Source organism: Natator depressus, chromosome 5 (assembly GCF_965152275.1).
Source record: "Natator depressus isolate rNatDep1 chromosome 5, rNatDep2.hap1, whole genome shotgun sequence".
In the NCBI taxonomy this organism is placed as follows: domain Eukaryota; kingdom Metazoa; phylum Chordata; order Testudines; family Cheloniidae; genus Natator; species Natator depressus.
Window position 1 is genome coordinate 97,611,629 of NC_134238.1, and position 17,169 is coordinate 97,628,797.

The 17,169-nt window shown below is 40.9% G+C and overlaps 1 protein-coding gene across 2 annotated transcripts in view; it reads right to left on the minus strand.

The window, feature by feature from the left end:
• MAMDC2 (MAM domain containing 2) overlaps positions 1–16,695 on the minus strand; it is a 93,657-nt gene extending 76,962 nt beyond the window's left edge. The window contains exons 1-2 of one of the 2 annotated variants that reach the window (XM_074954078.1): positions 16,584–16,693; positions 16,072–16,185 (exon numbers count right to left, since the gene is read on the minus strand). In XM_074954078.1, the coding sequence (XP_074810179.1) occupies positions 16,072–16,185; positions 16,584–16,614 (145 nt within the window). In that variant the 5' untranslated portion in view covers positions 16,615–16,693. Of the gene's footprint in view, positions 1–16,071; positions 16,186–16,583 lie in introns of both variants that reach the window. The other variant, XM_074954079.1, reaches the window with a different exon arrangement.
• Between the last annotated feature and the right edge of the window lie 474 nt (positions 16,696–17,169).

The window sequence follows — 17,169 nt, forward strand, 5'->3', positions numbered from 1 at the left end:
GAGTGAGCCAAACTGGAGGAGTATGCACTGAGAGCAGTCTGGTTGAAAGTGAAGGATTGTGGAGGACCTCTTCTTCTAAGAATGCTGGATTGTTTTCAGATTGGCCAAAGTGGCATTTGTCCTGGAAGTGGAATTTCCTGGCAGAGAGACAGCTAAAAGGAAGGATCCTCACTTACACGTACGGAGCAAAAACATCTGTCCTAATGCAAGGCAGCTATGCCATTACTTCACATTATGGATTCATACAAAAACTATGCCCTTCAGCTTTCAGAGGTAGACAAAACCCTCTGAAAACCAATGGAGTTCCCCAATTCGGACTTCAGCCAGTCCTATGTCAAGAAGATCAAACGACAATCTCCCTCCGGCCCCAAATCTATGGTGGGAATGATCATCCCCAATCTCATCAGACAGGATCCTGGAAAGCCTTGGTCCTACACTCAGAATTGATTATTCACTTACAGGATGAAGCGAGGCTGGTACTGGTATCAGGACTCTTCCACTTCCTCGCCATTGATCCAGTAGAGGCAAGCAATTACCTTTTAATCCCCACTCCAAAAGGCACAAATTCTCTCTGCCCTTTTGAACAAGCCACTTGAGAATTCTTAACAGGTGGCTTCAGCCTGCCTATCCCTGACAACCACAGGCACATTCATGCAATACACAATGATACGGTCTGGATAAGTCTGAACCCTTACCCCTGAAGGGAGTTTCAGAGTAGCTAAAGTTCTGCTGTCCCTTTGATACAAATCCAGGGCAAAACGGCCTCCTTTTAAACCTGTTCTACCTCCTAAGCAGTAGGGGAAGACAGACAATGCCTTCATTCTTGGGCCTACCACCTACCACCAACAACATTCTGGGAGGCATGGCAAACTCCATATTTGCAGTTCCTGAGTTGAATAGGGGTTGCCATCAATCAAATTTGAAACCCCTTAATTGGTTCATAACCACATAGCTGTTTTGGATAGATGGCTTAAGAACCTGAGGATCACATAACACAAAGGGAGTTAACTAACAAAACAGATCTGGCCAAGCCCAAATTATGAGAGATATCTTAGTTTCTTTTGGAAATGAGTCTTCTACTAAAGGAGGGCAATTGTTTTCCTAGTGTAATCTTATCACCCTCTTTTGGCTTGTACAGCTCTGCAACTGTGTAGCCTATTCCCAATTAATCAGACCTCTGTCAACATTTTTTCCTCTTACTAAAAACACTTATATTTGATTTTTACTTACCCACATTTGTGTGAAGATCCAAGCTACACCTCCCTCTAACAACACTGACATAAATGACAGCCTCACTGTGAAAAGTTCCCTGTTGTTTTTCAAGGAAAGTGCAATTATTTCTATAATAACTCCCTAGCTTGACACTTAGTTTAAAATAAGCACTGAAGTGGCTATATTTAGAAAACTATTGATATAAAACCTCTCTTGTTTCCACTCAAATGCATAAATGTACTCTTAGGAAAGAAATCCCTCTGCAAATCTCACACACTTGAAGATCAGAACAATGAACCTGAATAATACACCCTCAGTAATGTATCTGCAGATGAACAGGTTAAAATATATGTATTCAAACTAAGCCTGTTAATTCCAAAACTTTAAGTACCAGACAAAACAACAGCTTGGACTGGCACTTATGAATCTGCAAGCTCTATACAATAGATGTTGTTACAAGTCATCCTGTATCTGGACATGCTTTTAAAAGACAAAAGTATATGAATATTTCATAAAATGAAATATGTAACTTTCCAGAGTTATGCATATGGGTGAAAATGAGGATGATAGTAGTTATATACACATGAACAGCAAGTGTTTGCCAATTTAGGGTTTGATGGCCCTAGAAACTTAAGTCCTATTTATTTACAGAACAGATGCATCACAGAGAGCAATGCTACATCTGCTTCACCAATGTGCCTCCAATTTCTCTTGAAGCATTGAGAGGATAGTTCAGAGACTATCCCCATTTATTCCTCAGCCTCTCTACTATATTACTATGCCAATTATGGTCAAATATGACTGCGATGTTTGTCATGTGACTTGAGACAAACACCTCAGTTAAACAACTATTGGATGATGTCTTGGTCAAGGAGGCTCATTTATGGAATGAGCCACCAGGTGAGATTAGACAGAGCAGACATATTTTCTAAAGGTTTCCCCATCATAACTGCAGTGTGTAAATCACTATACACAAAAAGACATCCCCAAGTAGAGGTTACTAGAATCTTGGAAGGGTTCATAGCAGAATCCTCTAAGAAGTCCATTATGGAGAATTCCACATAGACTTACCTATGCCACACTTGGGGCATATCTACACTGCAATTAATTAATCCCAGTTATTTTACATGTCTTTATGAAAACCAAGAAGTCATAATCTCCTGAGGTTTGTGAAGCACAGAAGGAACACCAGAACCTGCCTAAAAGTGCCAACCAAAGCCTCCTGCTTGAGGTGCTGCCATATCAAATTATGGCAAGAAGATGGTGCCACACAAGACCTGCAAACTTCCAAAATGGGAGATGTGTCCCAGTGAAATATGGAAGGACTCAGGGAAACACCAAAAAGTGTTATTTATATTACCTAGCAAAATCAACATTTCTTATTACCGAAAAAATACCCCAAAGGCCAAATTATCACCTGTGCAAAAACATACAGAAGGGGAAAATTAAGGCAAAAACACCACAAGATTTAATTTGCAAAGGTGCAGACACATTCTCCACTCTTAGAGCAAGATTACTGGCTCCAAGGAAGCTGAATGGTATGGCCTCTTACCCACATGGATCCCTGAATAAATCTGCAGTTTCACTGAAACCTGGGCCATCTGTGTGAAGACCCAGCTTATCCACAGTGCTCCACAAGACACAACTCTCCCTCCCCTTGCAGCACAGAACCTGTGCTACCATTGGTCCCCTGGTTGCACACTATCCCACTGGAGGGGCAGTGATAATAGCTACAAATGGTAACTTAATGATGCTATTAGCTTTAAGTTCCATGGGAAGTTCCATATGAAAATCCCCAGGGACAGCAGGAGAGCAGCTGTTCTGTAATATCTCCATCTCTGCCCTTCTAGAAACTCCATCCAAAAGTCTGTGAAGCTCCAGCTATGGAGATTTTGCATGGAAGGGTGTCAGTGGATTTATGAACATGGGCAAACTGTGCAGGCTCTAATCCCCCCATTCATTATTTGTATTATAGTGGAGCCTAGAAACCTTATTGGAAGACTCAAGACCCATCACAATGTGGGGCACCACACTGATTAGTAATACTGCCCCCTTATGACCCAAGCAGCTAGTCAAATTTCAGGGCCCCAGGGATGTTCTAGTTGGAAACAGAAATTGGTGGAATCTGGAATTCTCTTTGACACATCTTGTTTATTTACAAGGATTTCACAAAGTTCTGCTTCTCTAAGTGTGGGAAGAACTAAGAACAAGAAGAGCGGTTTCAGCCCCCAAGCCTCTTTAGCCAACAGACCTTGGCCAAAAGCTCTCTCTAGCTTTTCCCACATTGTGCTCACAGACTACTGCCTGGCTTTCTTGCTTTTTGCCTCTGCCTCCTCCCTTCTTGCCTCTTCTCAATTTCTGTGTGTTCTGTTCTCTCACACCCCTGGCAACAGAACCAACCCTGGCAGCCTCCCACCTCCAACCCCCACATGGGGCTAGATTCTGCACAGACTCTAATAGGCCTGTTTTAGATGTAGTGCCTTAACCTTACAATTGTTTTAAATGAAGGGCATGAATGAGGTTTTAACTCATCCCATAACAAGGTTTCACTCGGCTCATAATCACAACCCCACCTCAGCTTCACTCATTCTCCTGATGAGGCCTTAAAACAAACAGTGGCACAATTCCCTGGGAGAGAATCACAGAGCGGCTCTGCTTAGTGCAGCACAAAGAGCCACGGGACACACATGACACAAAGGGGAATGCAGCAGCACCAGTGAGGGCACAGTAACTCGGGTAGGGCTTTGCAATGCGGCTGCTCACAGCCAGGCCAGGCTAACCTGGAGGTCTATCATCCAAGCTAACCGCACCGCAGACATACCCACGGACTGCAAGGGGTTCAAAAGAAAATAGGATCCAGACAGAGTAGCATCCTATCTGCTGAACTTGGCCCTTTACAGTGGGTTGGTTACTACAAATGTTTTAGCTCGTAAATGGCATGGTCCATGCTGGGAGACAGCATAGTTCAGCAAATGGAATACAGGTCTGAATCAGGAGCATTGGTTCTATTCCAAGCTCTACCAGTGGGGGGTGTTGGGCAAGTTTCTTAACCTGTCTGCATGTCCACTCTCCATCTGTAAAAACAGGGATAGTTATAGATCTCTGTAAAGTACTTTGAGATCTGTGGATGAAGAGAGTATTTATATGGTAACCTTAACTCTGCCCAGTGTTCCAGCTTCAAAAAGAATAAGATAGCACTTCCCTGTGCACCACCTTCAGGCACAACCCTTGCTTCATTCCTTGTCCAGCCTGCACACTAAATGAGGAAGCAGTTCTGCATACAAAATAAGATGTAATAAAACCATTAAAGAGCATATTGTAATATAAAAAAAAGTGAAAATTTGAGACAATAATAAGAAAGGCCATTTGAAAGGCCAAAATAAAAAGGGCATATAGAATGAAAATGCTTGGGCAACCTTAAATATAGGTATCACTATGCAGTCACCTTGCACAACCTGCTTTTGTAGATCTCTGCCCTTTCCACATATTTTGACTGAAAAGGGTAGTCTATCGCCATGAGAGTCTAAAGGAACTCATAAAGGCAGTACACAGTGCCGTAATGTATGTTTAATTGTTCAATAATAGGGTATTTTACAGTCCAAATTCTCTGAAAGACTTTAGATTTCCATTTGAAACACCAGTTAAGCACTGTGATTCATGGATTTTCGGATATTAAAAGTTGCGAGTGTTCCAGTACTGAACAAAGCGTTAGGAACATGTGTAGATTACACTTTATCTAGGAACACATCTATTTAAAACAATGTTCAAAGTGAGCCAATGCAGTTACTCTACCTACCAGAGTAATACATCACTTCAGTCTTGATTTATGTTTGCCAGAATAACTATACACTATATAAGAATTATGCTGTGAATGAGAAAAATCACCTATAGGTGGTGCTGTAAAGTTACAGGATTCTTTAGTTTGATTCTTTGGTAGACACTACACTAATGTGAGTGATGGCAGCAACCAGACTGGAAAATGTTAGTATGCATAAAAACAGGAGAGTATTATGGTACGAAAAATATTGAGTCCTCTAAAAAGAGGACAAACTATGCTCAAATTGCACCGATGTTGCCAAGCAACCAAAAATGACAGCATGCATTTAAAGGGTCACAGTCAATCACACTTCTGTCTAAAACATCTTTATGTACTATTATTACAATACTTAAGATAACTAAAATTGAAAATATACATTTATTTATATTTTCAATTTGTTTACTTGGAGCGTTTGACAGTACTTTGTGTTTGCTTTGATAAGTCAGCCAGTTAGTCAATTTTCAGTGTTGTTTATGTTGGTCTTCCACACAGCAATCAGGAGAGAAAAAACCATTTAAAATAGTGAAATGTGAAAGTAAAACCACAAACATTGGCAGGAGGCCTCCAGGGGAGGGAGCTGAACTACTTTTAACTTATTTTTTGAATGTCAAGATTTCAAGTTGACAGTGGCCCTTTAAATTAATAGGACACTTTCAGTTTAGTTCAGCTAAGCCTACAAATCATAGTCTCTATCATCTACAATGACAGCAAATAAATTCTGATTAAGTAACAGTGATGATAATGGTTATTACCTGTGTAACGTAACACGTTTCACACTTTCAGGATCTGGTATTACCAATAAGGGTGCAAACTGATTACTGTACTCTCAAAGCTGCAAGCACTTGTTTCTTCCCCACAGATCCTGGCCTAGATGAGCTCCAGGGTTACATGGTGGAGACCCAAAGCATTGGAAATGCCACACAGGTATTACGCTGCAGCAGTGCAACCTGCCCTAAGCTAACATGGCTTTTAGAGAGTATAAGCAAAACCCTGAAAGTGTGTGCTGCTAGCTGGCAAGGCTGTGCAGCTAGAGCAGTCAGAAAGTGCACTAATTCAGCAACTCCTTTCTACCATTACAGCTATTGTACTTCCTGGCACCTGTTTTACTGAATCCCCTACATCCCAAAGTCCCTAAATATAAAGTCTAGCTATTTGATTAACTTATGTTCCTCATTTACTGGGAAAATTCAAAAATGTTTACTACTGTTTAAAACAGACATGTTTGCACATTTATAAATTTTAAACCAAACATTTTTAGTGAGTTTCAACAATATTTTCAAGTTTAGCACAGTTTTATATATAATTTAACTTATTTTTTTTTTAAAATCGAACTATAGCTATATCTCAGAGAGTTGAATAGGTTCCATTATCAGAAAACAATTTTAATATCCACTGGAGTCAGTGGTGCAGTTAGAATTCAAAGTCCTATCTCTCAGTCCTGTGGTCTATCCATAACTCCTCAACCCTTTTTACTGCAAAACACACACCTTTGTTTTCACCCATGTATGCAAAAAAAAATATCACCAGGCCTCTATTACGTGGTAGAGAAATGTAAAACTAATACAAGTATTCTGTTTAATAAGAGGATATTTTGCAACATTGTGGCATTTGGCAAAGTAAAGTCATAAGGCATTTGCATTAAGATTTACAGTGTCATGAGATAATGGTTAAAAAAAAATCAGAGAAGCAGCTGCTTTGTTCTAATGTAGAACAAGGAACTTCATTAGAATAAAGAAAACCGTTTTATTTATCCATGAAACCTCTCTCTCCCCTTTACTGCAATACTTTGAGCTCTAGTACCTTTCCCCAACCCTCTTTTGCCCTGTTTCCTGCTACAGATTTAAAGACGCAATGCACACATCCTGACGTTTTGCTATTAATTATAATCTTTCCAGTTACTTGAATACTCCAAATCAATTTATACAGCCATATTAACCCATTTTAGTTGTTTTGTTAAAAATAAAGTCACAAGAGAGGCAAGGTAAGTGAGGTAATCTCTCTAATTGGACCAACTTCTGTTGGTGAAAGATCAGCTTTTGAGCTTACACAGAGCTCTTCTTAAATAGAGTCAAGCATTCTGGCACATACTTCAGGGATATTTAATAAACAAGAACTTTAAAAACAGCTGTCACACTTATCTTGCAGCCATCCTCCCCGTTTTAGTGTGAATGAGCTAAAATAGGTTGCTGATTCCTAAAAATACTTAATTTGTGACAACTGTAAAAGAAAACATGATCCTGATAACTGTATTATATTGTGGAGGAGAAGGAGTACTTTGAAACTGGTCTCTCATATTGTGATGTACTGATAGCAATCGAGGATTGGTTTGTGTGTCCTAGAACAGATGGGAAGCCAGCCTTATCAAAGGTTTCACACGTTGCCTGTTGTTGATGCTGAAAGTCTCTTGTGAATGTAAATAGTACTTTGTTTTTGTTGATGTTTTTCTGGGAATTGTATCTGCAGCTGAGCTAAGAGTAAGTTAACAATCGTAACTCAGAATCAGATTGAGAAAAATTCTATTGCACAGAAGCCTAAGTTAACAAGTGATATCTGGGCAAGTAAGTGTCAGTTTTGTTGCACATCAGATAAGGACAACAGAAGAGACTGCAAACATGACTGAGGGGCATCACACACAGGAGTACTGAGGGTATGTCTACTTTGCAATTAGACAACCACAGCTGACCCATGTCAGCTGACTTGGGCTCCTGGAGCTTGGCCTCCAGGCTGCTGTTTAATTGCACTGTAGACTTTCAGGCACAGACTGCAGCCCGAGCTCTGGCACCCCCCCCCCAATCTCACAGGGTTCTAGAGACTGGTGTGCAGCCAAGCCGGAATGTCTACACCACAATTAAATAGCCCCTTAGCCCAATCAGCTGGAACGAGCCAGCCTTGGATTTTTAAATGCAATGTAGACATTCCCCTCTGACCGGCAGCTCAAGGTATGTGTGAGACTGAGTGAGAGAAGAGAAGTGAGCTGCCTCAGGAGGAGGCAGCAGTGGTGGAGCAGAGCAGACCAAAGACCTGGACTGCTAATCAGAGGGGAGTGCACAAAGAGAAGAGAGGTTGAGCAAAGCAATTTAGGCTAAACTGGCAATCAGAGGTGATGGGGATGGGCCTAGGCCTAGTTGAGGTCAGACACACAAACAATATCTAGGAGAAGGAGCTGGGCTCAGGAAAGAGTTTACAGCTGTGCACACATGAGGATGGACCTCAGTTTGAATGTTATGTTTTTTTCTGCTGCTGTTCTGTTCATAGGTCTCTGGTGACGGCAGAGATTGGGTCTGAGCTTTTCACCACAGACAGGTGGTCCAAATGCAATTATTTTTGCCAAAAAGGAAAGCAACAGTTTAATTTTCCAACCAAGCTAGAGGTGGCTGTGTTGCAACCCTTTGAGTTTTACAAACTTTGTTGCTTTAATCTTGGATTAAGCTTTTGCTCTATGAGTAGTGTTATGTTTTTGTTTTTGTTTTTAAATAGAGACAGTTGCATAGTAGGGTAGGAAACTGTTCCAGAAATGTACTACAGACAGCTAAAATTACTACTGTACTAACAGATCTGCAACTCAGCAAGAGTATGCATATATCAGATTAGAACTGCCTTTGCTGACATATTTCAGAGTAGGAGCCATGTTAGTCTGTATCCTCAAAAAGAACAGGAGTACTTGTGGCACCTTAGAGACTAAAATTTATTTGAGCATAAAACTTTCATGGGCTACAGCCCACTTCATCCGATGCATAGAATGGAACATACAGTAAGAAGATAGATAATATCTGTATACACAGAGAGAGAGAGAGAGAGCGAGCGCACATGAAAAGGTGGAAGTAGCCATACCAACTATAAGGGCTAATTAATTAAGATGAGCTATTATCAGCAGGAGAAAAAAAAATTTTCTAGTGATAATCAAGATGGCCCATTTAGACAGTTAACAAGAAGGTGTGAGGATACTTAACATGGGGAAATAGATTCAATATGTGTAATGTCCCAGCCACTCCCAGTCTCTGTTCAAACCCAAGTTAATGGTATCTAGTTTGCATATTAATTCAAGCTCAGCAGTTTCTCCTTGGAGTCTGTTTTTGAAGCTTTTCTGTTGCAAAATTGCCACCTTTAAGTCTCTTACTGAGTGACCAGAGAGGTTGAAGTGTTCTCCTACCGGTTTTTTAATGTTATGGTTCCTGATGTCAGATAAGTGTCCATTTATTCTTTTGCATAGAGACTGTCTGGTTTGGCCAACGTACATGGCAGAGGGGCATTGCTGGCACATGATGGCATATATCACATTGGTAGATGTGCCGGTGAACAAGCCCCTGATGGCGTGGCTAATGTGATTAGGTCCCATGATGGTGTCACTTGAGTAAATACGTGGACAGAAGAATCCCATGCACTACTACAGACTAGGGACCGAGTGGCTAGGCAGCAGTTCTGCAGAAAAGGACCTAGGGGTTACAGTGGACGAAAAGCTGGGTATGAGTCAGTGTGCCCTTGTTGCCAAGAAGGCTAATGGCATTTTGGGCTGTGCAAGTAGGAGCATTGCCAGCAGATCGAGGGACGTGATCATTCCCCTCTTTTCGGCATTGGTGAGGCCTCATCCGGAGTACTGTGTCCAGTTTTGGGCCCCACACTACAAGAAGAATGTGGAAAAATCGGAAAGAGTCCAGCGGAGGGCAACAAAAATGATTAGGGGGCTGGAGCACATGACTTATGAGGAGAGGCTGAGGGGACTGGGATTATTTAGTCTGCAGAAGAGAAGAAGGGGGGTGGGGGGGAGAGAGGATTTGATAGCTGCTTTCAGCTACCTGAAAGGTGGTTCCAAAGAGGAAGGATATAGATTGTTCTCAGTGGTACCAGATGACAGAACAAGGAGTAATGGTCTCAAATTGCCGTGCGGGAGGTTTAGGTTGGACATTAGGAAAACCTTTTTCCATTAGGAGGGTGGTGAAGCACTGGAATGGGTTACCTAGGGAGGTGGTGGAATCTCCTAGGAATTTTTAAGGTCAGGCTTGACAAGGCCCTGGCTGGGATGATTTAATTGGGGACTGGTCCTGCTTTGAGCAGGGGGTTGAACTAGATGACCTCCTGAGGTCCCTTCCAACCCTGATATTCTATGATTCTAAGGGGTAAACAACAACACCTCCCTATTCACTTTCTTCACACCAGCCACGATTTTACAGACCTCTATCGTATCCCCTCTTAGTCATCTCTTTTCCAAACTTAAAAGTCCCAGTGTTTTTAATCTCTCCTCATACGGAAGCTGTTCCATACCACTAATCGTTGTTGCCCTTCTCTGTACCTTTTCCAGTTCTTTTGTGAGATGGAGTGACCAGAACTGTACACAGTATTCAAGGTGTGGACATACCATGGATTTGTATAGTTGCACTATGATATTTTCTGTCTTATTATCTATCCCCTTCCTAATGGTTCTTAACATTCTGTTGGCTTTTTTGACTGCCACTGCACATTGAGCGCATGTTTTCAGAGAACTATCCACAATAACTCTAAGATCTCTTTTTTGATGGTAACAGCTAATTTAGAAACCATCATTCTGTATGTATAGGTGGGATTATGTTTTCCAATGTGCATTACTTTGCATTTGTCACCATTGACTTTCGTCTGCCACGTTCTTCATGTTGTTGTGTACTATCTTGTCCACCGCCTTGTGCTTGCTATTCTGGTTCTCAAAAAGTTTATCCTCATCTTAAAAAGTTTAACTTGATTTTGAAAAACATTTTCAACTGTTATTAAGTCCTACACGACAACAGCAACGTCAGCTCTCTGAGACAACTATGACCTATTTCAGATATTTATGCCGGGCATGCTGATTTACTAATCAAGCCAATGTTCAAATACGGTCATCTGACGGTCACCCATTTGGAACATACTACAGAAACCTGAGTCTTGGACTGAGGTAGCTCAAGTTGTAGCATTTGTAAGGGGATCAAGACAGGAAAACTTATGCACATTTTGTAATTCAGTATGTACTTAATCTCCATTCTGACTGAAGTCTCTCTTTTCAAGGACCGAGTCTCTTGTGTGAATTTTAGCAACAACAAAAACTAGAAAGTTCCATTCAGGAACTCTCAGCAACTAAAAACAATCCTGCCTTTATGTCCAAAAACTTATCCTTACAGATGATCAATTTGATGGGGTAAACATTTCTGGGTCTGTAGAGTCAAAGCAGCAGAACAATCAAATCTATATGCTTGAAGCTACCATTGACCATACAAATGCCAGATTCCCCAGACTACAGCACGCACCATTCACACAGCTCACCTCCACTCAATTCATTATGGGAAAGTACTAAAAATGTCTACTAGCAAACATTACACAGGTAAGTGTAGAGGAGAGCCCTACATCAGTAGTTTCCTGTAAAATTGCTGCTAAATACCACTAAATCCACAACAAATGCCAGTGCATACGCCCATCTAACAAAGTGTTCAACCACCAAACTACTTGCCTTTCAGAATATATTGCTGTGAATGGAAACAATGTTCTCATTTTCTTGGAGCTCAGCAATGATAACACAATGGTGATCAAAACAAGCCTACACCAATACATGCAACAAAGCACAGACCAGGACTTGGTGCAGATAGGAGTCAAAGGCCCAAGTGTGGATGCTTTCCAGCTCTATTAAGTTGTTTCCTGCTGACTTGAAGGAACAAAACATACTCACGGCCACAGTCAAATTGAACACTCAACAGCAGTAACAGGTGGCACCTGTGGTGGATTAAACTAGTGCTATCTTTGACAAAAGTAACAACAAATAAAGTGGTTCACAGGCATAGAAAGGATGGACCCCGATTCTTGAGTCTAAGGAAACTATGATTTATAATTTTGCTATGAACGTGCTGTTCTTAGGGCCAGATTACAGCTGGCCCTTGTGTAGGTTAGGTTGCGGGGAGGGAGGCAAAAGAAGGCCAGAAAGCTTACCCCATGGCACCATCTATGTAATGCAGTTACAACTGCAGTCCTTGCACTCTGACTGCAGAGACTGTTCCCTTCCTGCATTCCAGGTGGACCTATCTCCCTGTCTCTACTGTTCCAACCACAATTGCTGTTTGGCCATGGACAGGGGCACTCCCTGAACCTTCCTAAACCACAATGTCTCTTGGAGCTCCCACACAGTCAACACAACTGTCTTGTGTAACAAGATCCTGTGATGTTGAGTCACAGAGGATTCTGGACAGGAAGGAGATAAGTAGACGAAAGTTTTAACAAAAAAATAAAAATAAAAAAAAGCATTTTTTTAATAAACTTCCCCTTCTGCCAAAGGGTTATTTGTAAGCATAAACTATTTGTAAAATCCTACAACACTACCTTTAAGGATTTGTAATATAGGTAACAGTGCCCCTTATTGTAGGGGGTCTGATTTCATCAATTCTGCTAACATTATAAACCGTAAGAGTAAAGCTCTAGTAGTTTGCTCATATTATCGGAGCCTCAGCATGGAATTACAGCCTAGATCAGAGCTGGCCTTCAGGGGTCTGCAAAGCCAATGTCCACAAGGTATCTGAATATAAACCTGGGCTGAATTTGACCCCAAAATGCAATTAGTGACAATTATTATTGCAACAGTGAATTCTAACTTTTTGACTAAATATCACTTGTATTGGTGAATATGGACTTGCCTTCTGTCTCTCAAACTATGAGGTCTTATCAAGGGAGAATGATATTTGTCTCATACTCCTGAAAAGGAGTTTTATATGTAAATTCCTGTTCAGAGACACAGTGCATTCAAGGATATTTATGGTAAAATGGAAGTAGATCCCTTGCAGATGTTTCTAAAAAGTTACTGAAGGTCACTACTAGCAGGTTGGCTGATGCATACAATTGAACAACACTCACAGAGCTCATTACATCTTCAAAGCACTGTACAGACATTAGCTAATCTCTTGGTCACCAGTTTATGTTTGAAAACAATATATTGCATAAGGCAGCCACTTTGCCATGCAACAAATTCACAACCGTTTTCTTTTTCACATCTCTAATATAGAAACTTTTTTCACTAAGTGCATAAAGCACACAGTGGAGTCCTCCATTATTCATACACATTACATTGCAAACTGAACTGGAACACTGGGAACTGCTGCTGGATTTTTAATGTTATATTTACTCAGCTGGGGTTCCGTTCTTTAGGGCTCACACATTACTGGACATTGTACACTCTCCTCTGTACTAGGTACACATTTTTAAAGAGAGGGTTTGTAATATTTTGAGCCAATTTTAGTTCTTATATTCTTTACCCAGTGATTTTTAGCAATACATGAGAATAGTCTGTGGCATTTACATTTTGGAATGTAAAATTTTAGTAGTAAATGACCTCCCCAGAACAGCTATCAGACAGAAAGGGCACCTTGTTGTTTATAATATTAGGCCCCAATCCTATATTTAGATCCATCTGTGCAGAATCTTAGTCCCACACAGAGTACCACTGAAGTCAATACAGGTTCATTTGGGCACAAGAATCCATCCCATTGATCCAACTGCAGAACTGGGGCCTTAAAGCCCAATCTTACAGTCCTTTCTCAGACACAACTCCTGTTGACTTTAATACCTAATATTTCTGTTTGATTTTCCAGTGGGTCGTCTGCAAAAATTAGGACTGCAGCAGCTGTCAAGCTCACTTGACTCAAAAGATCAGGTAAAAAGTGATTTAGAATTATTTAAATGGTAAAATTGTATGGTACTCAACATCTTTTCCAACTATTTGAATAAAACTGATCCACCTCAAAACTCTGATAGTTAAAGAGAAGCCATAAGCATTTCAAAGGGAAATTGAACCCATGCATCCCCACTGATCTAATTGGGAATACACAGGTATATACCAGAGCAAAAATTGGCCCCTTATGTCCAACCTGGGTCTGGCCATTAAGTACACATTGGCTTCCTTGGCAGTTCGACAAAAGACTTTCAAGTATGGAGTGGAAATTTCTCAGTGGGATTTAACTATGCACACATCACCTAAACTGCTTGGCATGATACAATATTATTGAGATTTATAGGATGAAAGAGCTGAAAGATTTTAAACAGCAAGTCAAGTAGTCCCTATAAGGGTATATACTCCAAATAGTAAATGCTACTTAAAAAACAATAAGATTTTAAACAACCAAAAATAACTGAAACAAGTCACAGTTAAAGTTGCCACTCCCATCCTTAACTTTCTCTGTCGTGCCAGTAAATGCACAACTTATGCACACGCTGATCAGAGACACCTGGGTTAGTCTGCAAATATCAGCTCCCAGAACTGTATTATGGAGCAAAACAGTATCTGAAACAAATTGGTTATGCACACCTGGAAGCAAAAGTTGGATGAAACATTTTAAACTAGTTTTGGTTACAATACTGAATAAATTTCAGAGAGGCTAATACCCTGTATGCCAAATGTCAGCCTGGAATGTCTTACTACCACTAAGTTACAAACTCCTGGAAAAGGGGTTATAACAGAAATATTGACAGAGCCCTACCTATTACAAGTATTACTACACCAACTGTCCTCCCAGAGTGAACTTTACAATCCAGTTATACATTCCTTAATAAAAACAGTGATTTCCAGTGACAAACTTAGCTGTAACTGCAATGTTCAGATAAAATAAAGAGTGTTGCAACCAGCCAAACTAGCGCTCTACGAGCCAGGACACTGTGGCTGTTAGTGCTCCAAGTTGGGGGTTGTTTCCCCCCCCCCCCTTCTTTCCAGCACCATAACAGTTACTCTACATCTCATACCGTTGCTCCTGCAGGTGTTGCTGCCAATGTCTCACTGCTACTCTGGTCTGAATCAGCAACACTTTACACAGGGCTTCCTGTCAATCAGTAAGAGGAAGTGCTGCTTCCAAAAGAGCCAATTCAATGAGGTGTGATGTTAACAGACAGGGTAGTGGTAACAGAGACTGTTAACACAGCTTCCAAAAATAGATGGGGATCCATTTGGCTCTTAGGAGCTGCATTGTTTTGTACTATTATTTTAAATAGTTAGAGAGGGATTGGAAACAGAGAGAAAAATCTTTTAGTAGTTGGAAGGCTGAAAGGAGAGCAGATGAGAAGATTTATCTATAGGAATCTATACTCACCACTTTATTATACCTGGACGCTGTTTGGGGGATTTATGTGGCTGCCAAAACCACAGCTAATAGGGCTTCCTTTTATTATGTGAACCCAAATTTAATCCTATGTATGGTACGGTACCCACTGCCATACCCAAATATAAATATTTTCACTTCTCAGTTATACCCAAATTGTGTTCGTTATATAGAGCACGACAAATTCTTCAATCATTATTCTGGCCACATTGCCTGTGAAATCCATGGGAATTTGGACTGTCACATACTTTCCCAAAATAGCTCAGTAATACAATGTCAAAAATAGTGACTTACAATTTTTCCTATTCAATTCTAGGTACCACACAATGGACCAAAAAGAATATCGAAACACCAACAATACCTAGCAATCATATTACTTTTCAATGATCTCAAAATATTTAACAAACAACCCTACGAGGTACGCATAGAAATTATAACATATACAGACATCATTTCTCTTGCCATAGAAATGCAGCCACTTCTGGGATGGCAAAAAGCATATGTTTAATATAAACAGCAATATTACACAGATGTTTAAGACACAATGCTTGATATATAAAGGTAGAGAAAGAGTAGGCAGAGCCACCACCTCAAGGGGATGAATTAAATTAGGTCTGAAATACTGATTTTGTAAAAAGGAGTTTTTCCCCCTCAATAGAAAGTTAAACCAATAGAAAGTTACCATGATTTCTGTAAGATTCCCATGAAAACAGATATTTTTAAAACAAATTAATATCTCTCTGTAGTGCCTGTAAACGAAATACTACAAGACTGAGAACCGATGAAACTGTAAACAAAAGTGAACAGACTTCAGTGGTATTCATATAAGAGTTAAACAGCATCAACCATGAAAAGTATATTGGAAATTTAAGGTTCTTAATACTTTTAGTTTATTGTAGCCTAGGTATAAAAATGTATTTGTTCATTTTTAAGCACAGCACATCCCTGTAAATACCAAAAAGCCATCCTTACCTTCTTCATTTAAAATCCATGGCAAAAATGCATCGTCCGATTCATAGCCACAAGTGCTGTCTTCAAAGGCACAAGACCCAGCAGAGAGCTCAACAGCTCCAGCAAACAGCACAACTGTAAGGACAAAGAAAGCTCTGTTCACACAGATAGCATTGCATTGCACTCAGAATGAAAAGAAACGTGAGGGAAGCCACATGCTTCTCTGCAACTTGGGCAAGCAGACTCAGGCTCATTCACTCAGGAAGCACCAGGAATAAGGGCAGCAGATGGAACCTGTTGCATTCAACACTCCTTTTTTGCCCTGATATCACAGGTTACATTATAGCCCCCAACAGAAAGATGCTGCCTCACTCCCACCTTCCAAAATGAGGCTGCACACACGGGACCGTTACAGGCACTTCCCTGCCTTCACAAGCAAACAGCCCACAGAGGCAAGAAAGGGATTAACAGCAACAGGGACTAAGTTTGCTGGTCCCTCCACACAACCTCTCCCCATAGCTGGGCCCCCTTACCTTGCACAGTGAGGAGATACAGCAGGAGCATAATCGCCCTTCCAGTGAGGAAAATAGTACAGCTCGTTGGGATTGAACTAATAGAGCGGAGAAAGGGGGGGCGGGGGGAGTAAATGAACCCTCCAGGGACTATGGCAAATAAAACTTCCAAAGCAGCAGACAAGTTCGTTCAGCGTATGTGTGTTTGCACCAAGCTTCCTTATATGCTCAGGACAAGACACCAGAATGGAAGCAGCTGCAAAGATGAGCGGAGCTTGGAGAGGGAAACCTACCAGCTACACAGCTGGTCCTTGGCTCAAACGAGGATAGGGAGGGGCTACTCCAGAGCTCTGTGTTTCTCAGGCACTGCAGCTTATAACAGAGTTCATCTCCACAGCCACGCCGTGCTGAATAGAAAGGAAGAGTGAAAGAAAGGCTGAATATAACTCATGCAATTTAGGAAATTTGCAAAACAGAAAGGGGGACGAGAGGTTCTCAATGGGTGCTATGGTCATTTTACAAGTAGGTAAGCTGCACCATGCACAAAGACCAACTTCCCACAGCGGTATTTTGTTCTTCACGAACATTACTCTGATGTCCGCATATC